The 21,467-nt window shown below is 40.4% G+C and overlaps 1 protein-coding gene across 1 annotated transcript in view; it reads right to left on the bottom strand.

Annotated features, from left to right (window-relative positions):
• Positions 1-21,467, bottom strand: part of LOC102837974 (tyrosine-protein kinase Yes-like) — a 62,305-nt gene that overhangs the window by 1,841 nt on the left and 38,997 nt on the right. The window contains exon 3 of the mRNA XM_006864744.1: positions 3,920-3,964. Within this exon, the coding sequence (XP_006864806.1) occupies positions 3,920-3,964 (45 nt within the window). The remainder of the gene's footprint in view (positions 1-3,919; positions 3,965-21,467) is intronic.

Raw genomic sequence — 21,467 nt, 5'->3', positions numbered from 1 at the left:
TCATTTGGTTTTTTCACTGCTGCTTCCATGAGTGTTCATAGTGGATCCAAGCAAAGTGAAGTCTTAGAGAACATCAATCTTTTTTTCATTTATCATGATGTTATTTATTGGCCCAGTGGTGAGGAATTTTGTTTTCTTTACATTGAAGTACAATCCACATTGAAGGCTTTGGTCTTTGATCTTCATCATAAGTGTTTTGAGTACTCTTTGCTTTCGGCTAGCAAAGTTGTATCATCTTCATAGTGTAGGTTGTAGTGAGTATTCCTCTTATCCTGAAGGCAAAATATTTTAATCCTCAGTATACTGTTGTCTGTTGGATAAGTGTGTGGCTTGAGCTCCAGCTACATCCACCTTTAGAACATGTCTGTGTATGTCTTATGGGCCAGCCAGCCTGGGATCATCCTCTATTTATACTAGTTTACTTGCGGGTGAGAAGGAAAAAAGATGGGGAAAGAGAATACCACATGATGGCGTTTGTAAACATTTGAATTCCTGATGTGCTTCTTCTGAGTCCAACAGAAGACATCATATCTATAGGTGCTCTGTGAGATGGCTACCGGGCATAGCAGTGCTATGGCAGGACTGTGGACCGTGGAGAGAGAGAACTTCCTTCAGGAGCACACCTCACCTTTGGCATCCAGAGGGTCTACACTTTTGTGAGCATCGAGATGCAGTGTGCTTGCTGTGAATATGCTAGCTTGGGGTGGGACATCAGCAGGTAGGCAACAGAAAGAGTCCAGTCTCAAACTGCATTTCTGGAAGTAAACTTTGACCAAGAGAATTGAAATAAAAGAGAAAGAACATGGCAAATACCACCTATGACAAAATCTCGGGGGGTGGGGGGTGGGAAGAGGCAACCTTCTGAGGATCACCAGCCATACCTGAGTGAGACTCTGAGGTTGTGGGGTGGGGGGTTCCTGGAAGTTCTACTTGGATGTATGAGGCAGGAGCCAGTGAAATTTATTACAACTACTGTGAGCCCATCAGTAACACTGTGGCTCTGTAGGCTAACCACAGGGTCAGTGGTTTGAGCTCACCAGCCACTTTATGAGAGAAAGCTGAGGCTTTCTGTTCCTGCACAAATTTACAACCTTGGAAAACCTATACAGGGTACACTGGGAACAACAGCAACATGAGTCTATTATCTACTGGTGAAGTTTAGGGAAACTCAAGTAACCCAGAACTAAAAGTTACCCAACTCCCTTTCCCAACAGAGAAGATTAAAGAGCTTATCTTATGAATGTAAGTCCATTCAAAAATGTTGTTACTGTTAACTGCCATTGAGTCGGTTCCGACTCATAGAAACCCTGTGTAGGGTTTCCAAGGAGCAGCTGGTGGGTTTGAACTGCCAATGTTGCAGCTAGTAGTTCAGTACTTATCCTACAGGCCATACCTGGACTTCAGAATTCAAAATAGCATGGGAAATAAACTATTTGTAATAATAGCTGAAATAATCTTTCATATATCATAATATTCAGCACTACACATAATTTTTTCTTTTAGTTTTCATTACTATTTGATCCTCATGAATCAATTAGGTAATAGTCCCATGTTTTGGAACAGGAAACTGATGCACAGAAAAATAGAGATGCTCAACTTAATAACATTATTAATAATAAGAACACATAATTATGTCCCAGGTACTATGTTAAGCAAATTATATGGGCTCTTTTATTTAGTTCGTAAAGTTACTTTGTGAAATAAGTACTGTTACTATTCACAAATAATAGGTGAATACATTAAGACTCAAAACAGGTAATTAGCTTGCTCTGGGTCACACTAGCTGAAACAGAGTTTAAATCCATATTTGCCTAACATCAAAAAACATGCCTCTAGCCATTTACTATTCTTGGGGAAAGAGGACTAGAAGTTATGTTTGTGATTGCCTGTAAAATAACGTTTCTATCCGTTATATGTGCATGGGAGTTTTTTTTCTTGCACGTGAGGTAGATTCTCTCTCAAATAACTGTTTTGTGTGTGAGCATTTCATTAATATGCATCAAATGGAAGCATATGATTTTCAGATGGATTCATCTTTCATTTCCATTGCTTTAGTTAATTTGAATATCAAAGCATTTGCTTGTTTATACACACTGAAGAATGAACACTTTAAAAAGAGACAAAAACAACTCCCTGAAAAGATTTTGGCATGTTTTTATGAATGAAAAATAGTTTGTGTGAATCATTCAGGGTCTGTGTGTATTATACACAATAAACCAAATGATTTTAAAAAGTTAAATTTATGAATTAAAGATCTGGTAATTCAACAGCCACCTGTCTGCAAATGACTTTTGAAATAGAAAAATAAAATGCTTCCTATAATCATACAGAGGGGAAACATGCTCTATGACTATGATGAAGTAATGAGATTGAAAATATGTAAGAATTTAGAATTTTAATAATCCTATTAACATATTATTGTTGTTAAGTGCTGTCGAGTTGGTTCTGATGCATAGTGACCTTGTATAGGGTTTCCAAGGATCGGGTGGTGAGTTTGAACTGTTGATCTTGCAGTTCAAACCAACCTTGAGGTCCAATGCTTATCCTACCATGTCACACCAGGACTCCCATAACACATATATATTTTTTTCCTTTAAAATGCATTTAAAATAACATATAGATGCTGGGCCTGGGTCAGGACCATAGTCTCAGGGGACACCGTGGTCAATTGGCCTAACATAGTCCACAAAGACAATGCTCTGCCTCGTACTTTGGTGAGTAGCATGTGGGATCTTAAAAGCATATAAAGGCCATCTAAGGTGCAACTACTGGTCTCTCCCTGTGCAAAAGAAAGACGAGTGATGAACATTTGAAGATGCCTGGAATCACCTAGCCCAGTGGACTAGGGGAACATGTGAACATTCATCACCACGACTCTGAGACCAGATGAACTAGATGGTGCCCAGCTACCATGGCCAACTGCTCTGAAAGAGGTCATATTAGAAGGTCCCAGAGAGAGTGGGAGAATATATAGAACAACACTCAAAATTATAACAAAACAAGACCATTACTGGTCAGAAAGAGACTGTAGGGATCCAAGACTATTGCCGTTGTCCACCCTGAAGGACTAGTATAAAATTCACCCTCATGGCGCAATTTTTAGTCAAGTAGTAGCTAGGTATATATGGGGGAAAGCAACACTAGTAAAATATGCTCACCATAGAATAGTCAGTCATTCAAGATCAAAAGGGCAACAGTTTCCTAAGGATAGAATTGAGAAGGGATGGAAAGGGGATTGGAATGGAATTAGGAACCACAGAGAGGAAGTGGGATAGCTGTTATACCATGAAAGGCATTGCAATCATTGAGATGAAGCAAAGTGTATGATTTAGTTAACGTAAAACGGAAGATCTTTCTCCCCTTCACTTAATTAACAATAAAAAGTTAAAAAAAAATGTGTATGCTGTGCACTCTATAATAAACGAGATGAATTTTGAATATCTAAATGTGTATTTTTCTCTTTGGAGCCCTGGTATGGTGCAGGATAAGTACTGGACTGCAAGGTCTATTTGAACTACAAGGTGGGCGGTTCAAACTCATCAGTTGCTCCTCGGAAACCCTATACAGGGTCGCTGTGAGTCAGAACTGACTCAAAGGCACTTAATAACAACAAACAACAACAGAGTTTATATGTGTGTATATATATGCTGAGACCCGCAAGGTCAGCAGTTCGAAACTACCAGCCGCTCCGCGGGGAAAAGATGAGGCGATCTGCTCCGGTAAAGATTTACAGCCTCGGAAACCCTGTTCAGGGTTGCTATGGGTCGAAACCGACTCGACGGCACTTAACAACAACAACAACAAATATATATATATATATATATATATATATATATATATATATATATGTGTATTTTTTTTTTAGACTAACATAGTTATTCTGATCAATGACACTTAACATTTATTCTGATCATACTACCATTTCTTAAAACACTTTCAAAACTCTTAGTTTTCCCTGAACTAGCTTACAGGGTTCAGGAAAGTTTCATTAATGTATAATTACGTTTCCTTTTTAAAATAAAAAGTGGTGATTCTCCAGACCAATAACCATAATATTTACCAAACTCCATTTTAACCTACTTTTGACCAATTTCAAAACTGAGTCTTGTGGCTTGAATATGTATCATTGTTTAAGAGATTCAAGGGAGTGTGGAGACAGTTAAAAAAGTGTTAGTGATAATTAACTTCACAAGGTAGAAAATGCACAAGGAGTTTTGGGCTATTTCAAAGTCCCCCAAACTACTCTCTCTTCTGATACAAACTGCAAGTTTAGTGAGATCTCAAAATCACTCTCTAGTTTGATAATTTACTAGAAGTACAGAATTTACTGAAAGCTGTTTTGTTCATGGTTTTAGTATATTTCAGGGCAAGGATAGAAATGAAGATCAGCTGAAGGAAGAGACACATAAGACAGAGCCCAGGAGGTTTCAGAACAGAGAGTTCCATTGTCCTTTCTCGTGGAGTCAAGTTGGGTTACATTTCCAGGAGCAATGTGTGATGATGTATACACAGTATTGCCCATCATGGAAGCTCACCGGAACCTCAGTGTTCAAAGTTTTTATTGTGGTTCTATTATGTAAGCATTGATTACCCACATAGTTGGTCTCAGCCTCCAGTTCAGTTAATATGTGCCCCAAATATCCCAAACATTGCTGGTCTTTCTGGTGTGGTAGGCTTGCTCACCATCACTCAGACTGAGTATGGTCAGCTCTCACCCTCAATTACATTGTTAAAACTATCCATAAGGATCCCTGGTAGCATAGTGGATTACGAGTTGTGCTGCTAACCATAAGGTCAGCAGTTCAAACCTGCCAGTTGCTCCTTGGTAGAAAGATGAGACTTTCTGCTCCTGTAAAGATGTACAGCCTTGGAAACCCTATACAGGGTCACTATGAGTCAGAACTGACTCAGTGGCACACAACCACCACCACCACCACATGACCCAAGGTCCCCAGGCAAACAAAAGATAGTCCTATTAGGAATAAGCCTGCAAAGGCCTAGATACTAATCTAGCACAAGTCAAGGGCAAAGACTAGAACTTGTCTTTGGGCAAGGCCAAATTGTTTGCTACACAAATACCCAGATACGTATAATCTGCCCTTTAAAAAAGCAGCATTATCATTCCCACCCCCTCCACACACAGAGTAGACAGGGATGGGCAATGTGGACATTGGCTACCCAAAATGGGGGGTGGGGGGCTACAAAGGCAAGAAGTGACTGGCTTACAAGCTTTCAAGAGGGAACCTAGATCCAGAGGGCCTGGAGGAAGGTAGAATCTCCAGTGAGTAGTAGTCAATCTGACTAGCCAGGGCTGAGGCAATGAAATGCAGATGGGCCTCTTGTGATACAATAGTGAATAATTGTTATCAGGACTGACTGTGAGGGTCGGAAATGTAAAGGTAGATGTTTTATAGCAAGGAGGGGAGTGATTAACCTTTCAGTCTAGGAGCAGAGGTCCCTAGGACCATCAAGGGAGAAGAGCAGGCACCGGGACCCTACCCAGAGAAGCAGTGATGCCTGAAACGGAGCCAGAGATGATGACGTGGAGCGATGGAGCAGCTGGAGACTTTAGATCCAGAGAGGGCGAGCAACTATGTGCTGAAGACTTGGGGGGTACAGGGGAAGGATTGCATGGAGGGGATTGTAACCATGGCAATGATACGATATACGATAGAATGAATGTAGAACCAAATGTTCTCCCATGTAAACTATCACATAATTCACAATAAAACATTTTTTAAAAAAGCAGCATTAGTCCATAGCCTTACATTTGTAGCTTTAAATTAGGATTTTGACATTATTGCATCTTGAGCTCTCTATGAAACCAGAAACAAATTTCTGGCCAGTGTGAGGTGTTCTTTATAGCTCTGTATCACATTAACTGGACTCCTGATGTGGTGCTGTAGGAGAAGCACTGGACTGCAAGGTCAGCTTGGACCACAAGGTCAGTTTGGACTGCAAGGTCCGTGGTTCAAACTCACTAGCTGCTCCTAAGAAACCCTATACAGGATAGCTGAGTTGGAACCTACTCATCGACACTTAACAATAATCCCGTTAACTTTCAGTCATTGTACCTTAGTTATTACCAAGTGTTTTTCTAATAGAAACACTACAAATGGGTGACTTTAGAGAACAGAAATTTATTTTCTCACAGTTCTGGAGATTAAAAGTTCAAGTCAGGACCTTGTCCATGCCAGTTCCTTCTTGGAACCAGTTTCTGGTATCTGCAGGTGATCTTTGACACTACTTTGCTTATGGAAGTGTTCTTACATGTTGTCTGTTTTCCTCCATACATGTTTGTGTTTGTTCTGCTTTTTTATAACTCAGAGGTGATCACATTTCTGACACACCCCACCGTGCTGGTATGGCCTCATTAACATAACAAAAGGAAAACCTGTTTCCTCTTTAGAGGTGCTCTTCCAGACTGATCTGTAAACAGCTTGTTTGAATGCAATGCATTTGTACTGGTGGTATTTCAAACACTGGAAATAATTATTTGGGGACTGGATCACTTCCCAGGAAAGCACAAATTAAAATACGGTGATGACTGTTAACCTTGGGTAATAGTTGGAAATGGAGGCTAAACTCACAAGTTTGAATCGTTAAATGTGAAACTTGGAAATGAGTCCTGCTCCCACTGATTTTCTTTCATTCCAGTCTCCTGAATTCTCTGGAACATCTTTTCACTATAAAGAAATATTTCTTTTTCAGCTCTTTCCATGAATACTTCTACCTCCTTACCTGAGAACTCTTGATACATATCCTTTTACCTGCCCACATTAAAATTGTGGCCCTGCACTCTCTCAGTTGGACAATCCCATGTCCCTTGATTCTTTGTAACCCATTTCCCTGTTTCCTACTATCTTCTTTCATCAACTTATTTTTGTTTAAAATCCATTTTCTCTTCCTGACCCTGTCCATGCTTTAATATTAATCTAATAGTAATACGTATTAGCTGGATTCAGTAGCTCCTTCCTCATCTTCAATTTCCTTGACCACTCTACATTTTTTAACATCATTAGTCAATAATGTTTCCTTAAAATATGTAGTATTGTGACAGGTACATAATACTCATTAGTATTTGTGGATGGAATGGACAAATGATTTGTCAGGGTCTTTTGAAATCATTTTGAACTGCTTTTGATAATAACCAGCTTCAGTTCCAATGAAATCTGAACAAAATCTTCCATTGAAAAGAATCAAAAAATTTTATATAACTGCCTTGAGTCTAGAATTTTCAAAAGAGACAAGAACTGATCATGCAGCCAGGGAATCAATTTGAATGTTTGTTAGCAGCTGCGTTTTGTCTTTCCGATCATGCAATTTGTGCGTAAAAGCTACAGATTGTTAATGTCTGCAGTTTCTAGCTGTCAATCAAGGTCTGCTTTTTGCACAAATTTTTTGGATACTCTCAGTTATGACAAGACTTGATGCATGTGTGTGAGTGTGTGTGTTGTGAGCTTTTCCTCCATAAAACCCAAAGATTTCAGGCAGATGTCAAGAACTACATCAAAAATAACATTAACCACCACAGCACAACAGCAAAAATTACTTTATTCTGACAGATGTTCTCTGAAAGAAGAGATTTATTTTTAATATATATATATATTCTTTTTAGAGAATTAATCTAGAAATGGTGTTCAGTGATTGCCTGGGTTTATTCCAGGTTTGCACTGGCAAGAGCACATGCATGCTGATTTCTTTTTTAACATCTGGAACCTGGGTTTGGTGGCCCAGTGCTTTGTAGAATAAGCAAACCATTCGATAGACTTTACATTTAAACATAGAGCACAACTAATACTCTATAATGCTAAATCAGAGGCGTGCTCCAAACATTCTATAAAATATTCTTTTAGACTGTGAATTTAATGTATTATATTTTAGGGAACAAGTTTAGAATATCTGATGTCAAATAATAGTGCATTGAAAGTACTGACACATGAAATATCTTGGAGAGAGGAAAGATATATAAAATCATCTTAACTTTGTGTTGGCTACACTCTTTCTCAGAAAAGATTCCCAAATGAAAATTGGGATTGGGTTCAGCGATAAAGATTGTTAGGTAAAGCATAAAAAATTGTCAGATACTGTATCATTGTGTGACACACAGGCTTTGTCACCTGAATAAACTTGCACTTCAAATGCCATGTCTGCTGGCCCTCCCAGCCAACCAAGCCCCCCAGTATACACCTTCTCAGCAGACTAAGGTGTTTGTGTCCTTTCATCCTCCTGAGCTCATGTTTGACAGCATAGTAACTCTGATCATTCACTTGTCATTGTTTTCACAACATGAAATTTTTGAAAATTCTCATAGTGATAGTATCTTAATTTGCTGTAGTCTTGGATCTTGTTCAGAGTTTATTTTTCCCCCAAGTTGGTTAGGTTTTATAAACAAACAAAACAAAAATGTATGTAGTATTTATTAATAGTTACCGGAAGTGTAAAAGCCACTGAACAATGTACACACCACCCCCTTGATTCAGATGGTTATTCTTTCTTATTGAAAAGATAATATAATATGTGCACTTTGCTCTTCTCAGCAAAGTTGAATCCTGGTTGACAGACCATGGACCTCCCATTTATTTAATGAGTCTTTGTAACAACCTGATACGATACTTTCACTCTTTTGCTTTCCATCTAATCTCCACAAAAACCAAAGTGATTTTAAGACAGGGTGGCCTCTGTTCCATGCTGTTATTCAGGGACTCTGGTGATAGTGAACTGGCACCTGCACATGTGGAGTCCAAGGGCTCACTAGGTGTCAGTGTTGAGGTGACAGACAAGCAAAGAGAGTTGGTATGAATCAAGTCTAATTGGCACCCACATCCTCTTGGGAGAATTCAATCAATGACTACGCTTACCTCCAAAGAGGGTTGGGAAATAAAACCTCTGACCACTTCCTAAAAACATTCTACCATAGAAGCGGTGTTCTAGGATGTTTCTTCCACGCCCCTTTACACATGATGCTCTAGCTACACTGTCCCTTGCCCTTTGCCTCAGTTCATAGCATAGTCCCACTTTGCAGATGTTGTTCCTCTACTAGGAACATGTCTGGTTTCTTAATATGATAGTTTTTTTTTTTTTTTTTTTTTACCTTCCCTTTCAGGTCTTGTCTTAAATTCCATTTCTTCAGAGAGACCTTACCTAAGCCCTGTCTGAAATAGGATTTCTCTAAGCATCTTGTTGGTTGTCCTTATTGCACTTACCTTGGTTTGTAATCATTTGGTTTGTTCATATACGTGTTGGCTGTATCCCTTACTAGACTGTAAGCTCTATGAGGCTAGGTCTATGTCTCTCTTTTACACCACTTAATTGCTAATGCCTGTTAGAATGCCTGGCATATGGTCTTGTTGTTAAGTGCTATCAAGTCAGTTCTGACTCATAGCAAACCTGTATAGGGTTTCCGAGGATTGACTGGTGGGTTTCAACTGCCAACCTTGTGGTTAGCAGCCCATTGCTTACCCACATCAGGCCTCCACCTAGTGTTTAGTAAATATTTTCTAAATTAAGGCAGATTTTATTTTGGTCATAAAATAAATATAGTATTAAACGCAAACACCATTTACTATTAATATATATTTAAACATTTCTGATTCTACAACCTGTTGTGGCATTGTAAGATAGGCACTGTACTGCTAACCACAAGGTTGATTTAAATCTACCAGCTGCTTCTTGGAAACCCTATACAGGGTCACTAGGAGTCAGAACCAACTCAACAGCACTTATGAACAGCATGGCCAAGTTTGACCCAACATAATCAATGAGTTAACACTCTTCTGTAGTTACACTTTGGAATCCCAGGGTGGTGCAAGTCATTAATGTGCTCGGCTGCTAAATGCAATGTCGGAGGTTTCTGTATACCTGGAGGCATTTTGAAGGAAAGGCTTGGCAATCTGCTCCTAAAACTCCGGTCACTGAATAGCACAGTTCTACTGTAACATGCATGGGGTCGCCATGAGTAGAGAACCAACTCAACAACAACTGATTGATTACTGACACTTCATATTACTCAGCAATAAAAACAACTAAGGTATCAAAATACAAAAAGATAAGGGAGAAACCTTAAATACATATTGCTAAGTGAAGCCTAGGAGTCCTGGTGTGATGATGAGTGCTAGACCACAAGTTGGTTTGAACCACAAGGTCAGCAGTTCAAATTCACCAGCTGCTCCTTGGAAATGCTATACAGGGTCACTATGAGTCAGAATGTACTCTGTGGCACTAATTAACAACTACAATATGGTAAACCTATGTTTAACTTTGTAAAAAATTGCCAGATTGTTTTTCAAGTTGGGGGTACCATTTTGCATCCCCACAAGCAATGGATGAGGGTTCTAGTTGCTTCATATCCTTGTCAGCACTTGGTGTTGTTATGGATGTATTTTTAACTGTCACGTTGACGAGGAGGGAATGAATTCCTGAACTTTGTTCAGTGTTTTAAGGAATTGTTACTGCCAGGTTTTCGCTTTCTCCCTGCTTCTCACACAAGTCATATAGGAATTCCATAGCACTTAACTCCTTCCCTGCACAGATGTCACTTATTATAAAAGGTGTCTAAAATACAGGTGAGTCCACAAAAGACTAAAGTATATTATGGAATCCTGGTGTGGCGCTATAAGGTAAGCACTGGACTGTTAAATGAAAGGCTGATAGTTTAAACCCACCAGCTGCTCTTCAGAAACCCTGATTAGGGTCACTATAAGTCAGAATTGATTCGATGGCACTTAACAACAACACATCTGACTCAGACCCTAGAAGAATTGATGTGTTTGAGTTATGGTGTTGGAGAATAATACTAAAAGTGTCATGGACTGCCAAAAGAACACAAAAATCTGTGTTGGAAGAATTACAGCTAGAATGTTCCTTTAGAATCCAGGACGATGAGACATTACTCTCATACTTCAGATGTGATTAGTAGGGACCAGTCCCTGGAGAAGGATATCATGCTTGGTAAAGTGGAGTGTCAGTGACAAAGAGGAAGTCCTCTAATGAGATGGATTGGCACAGTGGCAGCAGCAGGAATGGGCTCAAGCGTAATAACAATTGTGAGGATGATGCAGGACCGGGCAGCGTGTAGTTCTGTTTAGTCCTTATATTATTACTTCTAGGGAATGGACTTCTCCAATTATAGTTGTAGTAAATCAGAAAGAGAATTTTCAGTTTTAGTAATGCTAAAGGTGAATGTTGTTGTTAGGTGCCGTTGAGTTGGTACCGACTCATAGAGACCCTGTGTACAACAGAGTGAAACACTGCCCGGTCCTGGGCCAACCTCACAATTGTTGCCATGCTTGAGCCCACTGATCTTGCCACTTTGCCAATCCATCTCTCTGGGAGTCTTCCTCTTTTTCTCTGACCCTCCACCTTACCAAATCCTTCTCTAGTGACTGGTCCTTCCTGACAACATGTCTGAAATATGAGAGATGAAGTTTGGCCATCTTGGCCTCCAAGGAGCACTCTGGCTGCACGTCTTCCATCACAGATCTGTTTGTTCTTATGGTAGCCAATGACACTATCAGTATTCTCCTCCAAACCATAACTCAAAAGCATCAATTTTTCTACAGTTTTCCTTATTCACGGTCCAGCTTTTGCATGCATATGAGGTTATTGAAAATACCATGGCTTGGGTCAGGCGCATCTTAGGCGCATGTTTCCAAGGAGCAGCTGCTGAATTAGTTTGCGGAGTCAATAAAGCACAGATTAACATCTTCTGGTATTCTCTGCTTTCAGCCAAGATCCATCGGACATCAGCAGTGGTATCCCTTGTTCCACGGCCTCTTCTGAATCCAGCTTGAATCGCTGGAAGTTCTTTGTCAATGTATGCTTGCAGCCATTTCTGTATTACCTTTAGTAAACCTTTACTAGCATGGGATATCAAGGAGATTGTCTCATGATTTCTGCATTCCATTGGGTCACCTCTCTTTGGAATGGGCACAAATATGGATCTCTTCCAACCAGTTGGCCAGATAGTTGTCTTCCAAATTTCTTGGCATAAATGAGTGAGTGCCTCCACACTTTCTTGAAAGATTTCGATTTTTATTCCATCAATTCCTGGAGCCTTGTTCTTTATCAATTCCTTCAGTGCACCTTGGACTTCTTTCTTCAGTATCATTGGCTCTTGAACTTATGCTACCTCTTGAAATGGTTGAACATCAGCCATTTCCTTTTGGTACAGTGACTCTGCATATTCCTTCCATCTTCTTTTGATGCTTTCTCCATCATTCAATAATTTGCCCAGTAACAAAAGTCGAGGCTTGAATTTTTTCTTCAGTTCCCCCCAGCTTTAGAAATGCTGAGCGTATTCTTCCTTTTTGGTTTTCTGACTCCAGATCTTTGCACATTTTGTTGTAATATTTGACTTTGTTTTCTCAATCTGACCTTTGGAATTTTCTGTTCAGCTCTTTCTTGTACCTCCTCATTTCTTCCATTTGTTAGCATCTCTACGCTGGAGAGCAAGTTTCAGTGTCTCTTCTGGCATCCATTTTGATATTTTCCTTCTTTCTTGTCTTCTTAATGACTTTTTGTTTTCTTCATGTATGATGTTCTTGATGTCATCCCACAACTCTTCTGGTCTTTGGTATTTAGTGTTTAATGTATCAAATCTGTTCTTCAAATGATCTCTAAATTCAGGTGGGATATATTCAAGGTCATATTTTGGCTCTTGTGGACTTGTTTTCATTTTCTTCAGCCTCAGTTTGAATTTGCATATAAGTAATTGATTGTCTGTTCCACAGTCTGCCCCTGGTCTTATTTTGACTGATGATATGAAGCTTTTCCATCATCTCTTTTTGCAGATGTGGTCAGTTTGATTTCTATGTATTCCATCTGGTGAGGTCCATGTGTATAGTCGTCTCTTATGCTGTGTAAAGAAGGTATTTGAAATGAACAAATCATTGGTTTTGCAGAATTCTGTCATGCGATCTCCAGCATTATTTGTATCACTAAGGCCATATTTTCCAACCACTGATCCTTCCTTTTTGTTCCCAACTTTTGCCTTCCAATCACCAGCAATGATCAATACTTCTTGATTGCATTTTTTATAAATTTCACATAGAAGAAATTGGTAGAATTCTTCTATTTCATCCTCACTGGCTTTTGTGGTTGGTGCATAAATCTGAATAATAGTGGTATTAACTGGAATTCCCTGTAGGTACATGGATATTATCCTATCACAGATAGCATTGAACCTCATGACTGATCTATATATGTTCTTTTTTTTTTTTTTAATGTTTTATTGTGAATTATGTGATAGTTTACATGGGAGAACATTAGCTTTACATTCATCCTATTGTATATCATTTCATTACAATCCCCTCCATGCATCATCAGCCAACCAAAGGGTATATATACCCTGCAAGCCTTCCCTCTAGTCGTCAGCACACAGCCCTGTTTCCTCTCTGGGTCTAGAGTCACCAGCCATCCCCTTTCTCCATATCATCGTCTCTGCCTCCATCTCTGGCATCACTGCTTCTCTGGGCAGGGTCCCTCATTCCATTCTTCTCCCTTGATGGTCCCAGGGACCTCCGCTCCTGGACTGCAAAGTCAATCACTCCCCTCCTTTTGCTACAAAATGTCTACCTTTACATTTCCAACCCTCACAGTCAGTCCTGATAGTAATTATTCATTATTGTGCCATATGAGTGTCATCCCCATCTCCTTTTATCAGCCCCACCCAGACAGATTGGATACTACTCATTGGAGATTCTACCTTCCTCCGTGCCCTCCTTCCTCTGCACCCTCTAAGTCTAGGCTTCTTCTTGAAAGCTTGTAAGCCAGTCAGTTCTTGCCTTTGTAGCCCCCCATTTTGGGTAGCCAATGTCCAAGTTACCCATCCCTGTCTACCCTGTATATCAAGGGGGTGGGAATGATCCTCCCTGTAAAGCTTTGTTCCCTCTTTTGAGCTACTGCATCCATAGGTGTAGGCCAAGTTCATCATATTGTATCAGATTTCTCTTTTTTTCCTTTTCTTTCTTCATCTAATTGAATTCTGATCATCCACCCATTGAAGCCAGGTCAAGTGGGTATTATCTGCAAGTGTGGATGTTCTTGTGTAAATGCCCTCATTTCTTATCAGCTGGACGCTTCACTCTCCACTCTAGTCCTCTGTGGCTATGTCACTGATTCTGGGCCCAGGGGTTCCCAGGTCTTGCCACACTGCTGGCCACCCATGTCTCCACTCGTGGATATGTTCTTTTTGAGAATTAATGCAGCACCATTCCTCTTTAATTTGTCATTCCCAGCATAGAAAGCCATGTGGTTGTCAGATTCAGAACAGCTAATACCAGTCCATTTCAGCTCACTAATACCTAAGATATCAATGTTTATGCGTTCCATTTCATTTTTGACAATTTCCAGTTTTCCTAGATTCATACTTCAAACATTCCATGTTCTGATTACAATGGATGTTTACAGCTGTTTCTCTTCATTTTGAGTTGTGCCCCAACAGCAAATGAAGGTCCCGCGGGCTTTACTCCCAAGAGCTCTACTCCATTCGCGTCATCATGGTCAACTCTAATTTGAGGAGACAGCATTTTAAGTGCCTTCCAACCTGAGGGGTTCATTTTCTGGCACTAAATCTGATAGTGCTTCTCTGCTATTCATAAGGTTTTCAGTGACTAAATATTCAGAAGTAGTTCATCACTCCTTCTTCCTACTCCGTCTTTGTCTGGAAGCTCATCTGAAACCTGTCCACCATGGCTGACCCTTCTGGTATTTAAAATACCGGTGTCATAGCTTTCAGAATCACAGCAACTCACAACCCACCACAGTACAACAAACTGACAGACGAGTGGTGGTATCGGAGAATAGTAGATACATAACTCAGTATACTGAAGGAGTATTAGAGAAAGAGACTAGAGCAGACAGGTCTGAATGGGGGTTCCTAGGCAGGGATATATAGAAATGGGATTTTCATGGGGAATGGTTCCTTATGAGTTAGAACTGACTTGATGGCATAACAAACAACATAGCTGAACCTGTGTGGCGTTGCAGGTTAATGTGCTGTATTGTAAGATCGGTTTTAACCACAAGGTCAGCAGTTCAAGCTCACCATCTGCTGCTCAGAACCCCTCTACCAGGTTGCTATGAGTCAGAGCAAACTCGACGGCACTTAACAATAAAAGCAACCAATTATATTAATACCAAGTATTTATTGAGCACTTAATATATGCAAGGGAGTATTATAGGCACTTCAATTAGATTAACTGAATTAATCATATTAAGTTGGTGTTGTTAGGTGCCATCAAGGCGGTTATGACTCATAGCGACCCTACTCACAACAGAACGAAACAATGCCCAGTCATGGGCCAACTTCACAGTCATAGCTACGTCTGAGCCCATCACTTATGCCACTGTGCCAATCCATCTTGTTGGGGTTCTTTCTCTTTTTCTCAGAGCCTCCACCTTACCAAACAGGGAGTGGTCCCTCCAGACAACATGTCTGAAATATGACAGACGAAGTCTGGCCATCTTGGCTTCCAAGGAGCACTCTGGCTGTACTTCTTCCATCACAGATCTGTTTATTCTTTTGACAGTTCATTGTACTTTCAGTATTCCCCTCCAACACCATAACTCAAATGCATCAATTCTTCTACAGTCTTCCTTATTCATGGTATAATTTTTGCATGCATATGAGGTTATTAAAAATAACATGGCTTGGTCAAACGTACCTTAATACTAAAACTGATATATTTGCTCTTCGACACTCTAAAGAGGTCTTGTGTAACAGATTTGCCTAATGCAATACATCATTTGATTTCTTGACTGCTGCTTCCATGAGTGTTGACGGTTAATCTAAGCAAAATGAAGCCTTTGACACGTTCAATCTTTTGTCCATTTATAGGGGTGTTGTTTATTGGTCCAGTGTGAGGATTTTTCTTTTCTTTACATTGAGATACAACCCATACTAAAGGCCGTGGTCTTTGATCTTCATCAGCAAGTATTTTAATCTTCTTTACTTTCATCCAGCATGGTCTTGTCATCTGCATATTGCAGGTTGTTAATAAATCTTCCGCCAATCCTGATGCCATGCTTTTCTTCATACAATCCAACTTCTTGGATTGTTTGCTCAGTCACAGATTGAATAAGTTTGGTGAAAGGAAACAACCTGGCACACATGTTTCCTAAATTTAAACCATGGGTGGTTATTATTATTCCACTGAAAACATTACCAAGTCCAACCAATCCTTATATTATTTCTTCTAGGGAATATACTTCTCAAATTATAGTTGTAGTATATCAGAAATAATATTACAGTTTTAGTAATGTTATAGGTGTATAGTATATACATAAGTCAGTATATTGAAGGAGGATTAGAGAAAGTGAATAGAGCAGGCAGGTTTCTAGCTAAGGGTTTATAGGAATGGGATTTTCAGCCATCATTAAAGGACTTTAATTGACAGTGTTGCATTTATAATCAAATTTAGTCTATTTTCTTTCTCAGGACTTCCTGGTCAGATCTTGATGGGGCTGAGGCAGGGGATTTGCTCAAGCATATGGTATGGGTGCAAATTCATAGACAAGTAGGGAAAATCCTCCGATTTCTCAGAGTGCCCACAGTTTAGGGCAAAATAGAAACCTGGCCTCATTGGCTTCAGTATCTGTTTCCCAAACATCAAGAAACAAATATACTCCTGACTTATATTGAATGGAACCACCCTGATAATTTCAGACCCTTTGCTGCTTCTACTAAAAGTGACTTTGGTGCGTGTAAGGCAATCAGAACGTAATATATTGCTAGAAAATGAAGATTAACAAAATTGGTAATCTTAGTGAGTATATCAACTTTACTTATACTCACAGTTGATAGGGGATAAGAAAAGGGGTTTGTTTGTTGAGAGATTACTTGAATTATCTGTTATCATGGGCAAGTATTTAGCAAAATAGAACAGTGGCTTTCTCCTGGGCTAGCTTTGATAGCTGAGGACTGAAGAGGACATGAACTATTGCAAAGTGTTTCCCCTGATGGCGCTTAAGTTGATTCAGGCTTCCCTAGTGACTCTTGTTATTTTCCATGTGGTTGCTCTTCAGGAGGAAATCAAAGAAAGAAACCAATGTCTTTGTTGAAAAATCTGCAGCACTGCGAAGTCTCATCTTTAATAGCAATGTTGTTCTTGGGTGCCATCGAGTGAGAAAACTGAGCACTTCTGAGCAGGAGGCTTTCTGGCAGAATAAGTATCAACACTCATGGAAGCAGCAGTCAAGAAATCAAATGACGTATTTATTGTGTTAGGCAAATCTTCTGCACAAGACCTTTTTAAAGTGTTGAAAAGCAAAGATGTCAGCTTGAGGACTAAGGTGCGCCTGACCCAAGCCATGGTATTTTCAATCACCTCATATGCATGTGAAAGCTGGACAGTGAATAAGGAACACCATGAAAGAACTGATGCTTTTGAGTTATGGTGTTGGAGGAGAATATTGAAAGTGCCATGGGCTGCCAAAAGAACCAATAGATCCATTTAGGAAGAAGTACAGCCAGAGTGCTCCTTGGAGGCCAGGATGGCGAAACTTCATCTCTCATGCTTTGAACATATGATCAGGAGGGACCAGTCGCTGGAGAAGGATATCATGTTTGGTAGGGTGAACGGTCAGAAGAAAAGATGAAGACCCCAATGAGATGGGCTGGCAAAGTGGCAGCATGGATGGGCTCAAGCGTAGCAACGACAGTGAGGTTGACCCAGGACTGGGCAGTGTTTCGTTCTGCTGTGCATACGGTCACTATGAGTTGGTAGAGATTTGATGACATCTAACAACAACTACAGGCCCTTGGTGATGCTAGACTCACCAACCCCAAAATTAGAGTTGAGCGCCTTCCAGCTGAGGTTTATTGGAGGTGTGGGCACTCATGTTGTTGTTAGGTGTCTTGGAGTTGATTTCAATTTATAGGGATCCTATGCACCACAGAACAAAACCCCCCCGGTCCTGTGCCTTCCTCACAATTGGTATGTTTGAGCCACTGTTGCTGCCAATCTGTCAATCCCTTTTCTTGATATGAATGTTGTTGTTAAATGCTCTCAAGTCAGTTCCAGCTCATAGCAGCCCTGTATAGGGTTTCCAAGGGGCATCTGGTAAGTTTGAACTGCTGACCTTGCAGATCAAACCAACCTTCCAGTCTAGTGCTTATCCTACCTACAGTGCCACACCAGGACTCCATTGATATCAATTGTTGTTATTGTCATTAACTGCTGTCAAGCCGCTTCCAACCCATAGCAACCCCGTATAGTGTTTCCAAGGAGTAGTTGGTGGGTTTGAACCACCAACCTTGTGCATTATCCTGCAATGCCGCACCAGGACTCCACTGATACCAATAGCATCTACAAATTCCTAAGCCTCTGCTCTGTACCAGTGAATTATCTTTTGAAATGCTGCAATAGACTTGCATGTTAGGTATAATGTCCTCCATTTTGTTGTTGTTGGCTGCAAAGGAATCAGCCCCTGACTCATGGTGTACCATGGTAGAGATGAAGAAATTGAGGCTGAAGTCAAGCAACAGAGCTGGGATGTGAACCTACATCTTTCATTTCTAGAACTTTTGGTCAGGATCACAGTGCTACAGACCTTTGTCTTCATGCCCAAGCAGTATTGGTGAAGACTGTCTGAAAAGGTCTAACCAGCCCAGTGACAGATTACTGAGTTAGATGACATCTTAGAGACGCCAGAGGTTCTCAATCAGGGCTTCCAACTAGTTCATTCAATACATCTGAAGTGGAAATGCAAGAGAATTTGCATTTCCACTCCAGATGTAGGGAATCAGAATCTACATTTTAAGAAGATCCCCAGGTGATACTTACACGTCTTGTAGACTGCAGATTCTGGTTCATTATAATTGGGGTGGAAATGCAAATTGTCAGCAGGGGCATCAAACCAGAATTAACTAGTTTGAAGTCCTGTTCTCAATATGCCTGCAAATTGAAATCATCTGGAAAGCTTGAACATATATACTAGACTAGTATTTGAATCCCACTTCCTGAACTTTAGATTTGATTGAGCTGAGTGTGGCGTTATTGGGGAAGGGTAGTTTTTCAATATATGGTGTTCCATATATAATCTGATATTGAGAACTATTGACCTAGACCACCTTCCATGACTAAGCATCAAGCATCAAAATCTATCAGTTTATTATATTTTCAGATTGCCAGGTCCCACATCAGGTGTTTTGTTTGTATACAAATGCTTGAGAACATGGCAGTGTATGGAGCAGGCCTAACCCCTGGTGTATGAGGAGGAATTATATGAGGGAAGAGAACGACATTTGAAACCAAGAGAGTAGCCTATGCAGAGATCAAAACTGAAAAGAATCGTATATTCAGAACTAGGTTCTGATGGCTGAAGTAAAGATTATCAAGGAGTCATTTATCAAACACAGACATGCATGTGGCTCTGTCCAGTTCACTTCATCCACCTGAAACACAATTCCCAGTTAACTGCATCATTCATATTCTTTCACATCAGATACCACCTTCTCAACAAGCGATTACCCTGGTCCACCCCATTTAAGTGATAACCTTTCCCCAAAACCTGTACTCTTATACATTATTATTTGCTCTATTTCCAATATTTGTTCTGTTTTCCCCCTGCATTTGTAGACCCTGTAAGGAGAACCAGTAAAGTTCTAGTAATGTTTGAGAGAGAGAGAATTTTCAGAGAAATTGAGCTTTCTGGAAATGGTAAATCTTTCAATGAAGATTAAAGTAAATATCACATTTAGAAACGGAGGTGACAAAGGAATTAAAAACTGAAGGCAAGAAATCGAAATCATGTGTTAAGAATAGCAAATAATCTGGACTGTCAGGAATTTAGAGAGAGTGTAGGGTGGGTGATAAGCAATCTTGTAAGCAAAGGTGTAGATCCTTGGAAGTCAGGTGAAAGAATAAGTGGATTTTGTATAAATTTGTACTGGAACATACCCAGGCTCAGCACATGTCTATTCAATACATCTGTGAGTAATTTTTAAATGCGAATGAAGAGTACCCAGTGGTGTTTGGGTAATATAAATATAATTTCAATATGGGCAATGAACTAGAGAGGGGAGAAGCTGGGAAAATGAGGCTATTTTAGTAATGAATTCGCCAGTTAGACTATCTCCTGTAGCAGAAGCTCCCCACATTTTAGTGTCAACGCCATGAAAACTGCTTCCCACTGTTGTCAGAGTCCACTACAGATGTTCTCAGTTGGGTGACTCATGGATGGACGTTTCCTCTAAATTATGTCACAAGTTCCTAGTCTCGTTATATTTTGGGGCTTAGCTCTGCTCTAGGCTCCATTTAGGAGCCCTGGTGGCACAATGGGTTAAGGTTTGGCCTGCTAATCAAAAGGTCAACAGTTTGAACCCATCAGCCACTGCTCTGTGGGCTCTTAGAGAGAAAGATGAGGCAATCGGCTTTAGTACAGATTTATAGCCTCGGAAACCCTATGGAGCAGTTCTACTCTGTTGCTTTAAGGTCTCCATGGGTTGGAATTGACTTGTTGGCAGTGGGTTGGGTGGTTGGTTGGTTGGCTCCATTTAGCTCATGGATTGGAAAAAAGAAAGGAAGGTACACGTCAAAAGGTTATATGAGCCCACAAGAAAGAGCAGAAATGACTTCCTCATATGTTTTCCATTAGCCAGAATACCTTACTTCACTCAACTGTTGTTGTTGTTATGTGCCGTGGAGTCGGTTCTGACTCATAGTGAACCTGTACAGGGTTTCCGAGGCTGTAAATCTTAACGGGAGCAGAAAGCCTCATCTTTTTCCTGTGGAACAGCTGGTAGTTTCGAACTGCTGACCTTGTAGTTCACAGCCCGATTCGTAACCTGCTACCAGAGCTAGGAGACGGAAATGTAGTCTTGCTCTGTACCCTGTATTCCCTGTATGACAAAAAGGGGACTGATTGGATGCATAACCAGGTAGACTGCCATGAGACATAGAGGAGAGAGATAAGAAAGATTAAGGGAATGGAGAGGAAGATGTGCATGCAGTAGATATTGTCGTTGTTAACAACAGTTAAGTGCTATTGAGCTGGGTCCAGTGCATAGTGACTCTGTATAGAGTTTATGAGGAGCAGCTAGTGAGGTTGAACCGCCGACCTTGCAGTTCAAACTGAGCTTGTAGTCTAGTGCTTATCCTACAGTGCCACAGTAGACATTTTTGTCGTTAGGTGCCATCCAGTCGGTACCGACCCATAGCTACCTTAAGCACAGCAGAATGAAACACTGCTGGATCCTGGGCCAACCTTACTATTGGTGCCACGCTTGAGTCCATTGATGCTGCCACTTGGCAAATCCATCTCGTTGGGGATCTTCCTCTTTTCCTCTGACCCTCCACCTTAATAACAAACATGATATCCTTCTCCAGTGACTGGTCCAAAGTATGAGAGACAAAGTTTGTCCATCTTGGTCTCCAGGGAGCACTCTGGCTGCACTTCTTTGAAAAGGGATCTATTGGTTCTTTTGGCAGCCCATGGCACTTTCAATATTCTCCTCCAACACCATA

Source organism: Chrysochloris asiatica, unplaced genomic scaffold (assembly GCF_000296735.1).
Source record: "Chrysochloris asiatica unplaced genomic scaffold, ChrAsi1.0 scaffold00069, whole genome shotgun sequence".
In the NCBI taxonomy this organism is placed as follows: Eukaryota; Metazoa; Chordata; class Mammalia; order Afrosoricida; family Chrysochloridae; genus Chrysochloris; species Chrysochloris asiatica.
The sequence above is the reverse complement of the archived record's forward strand: the minus strand, read 5'-3'. Positions and strand labels throughout refer to the sequence as shown.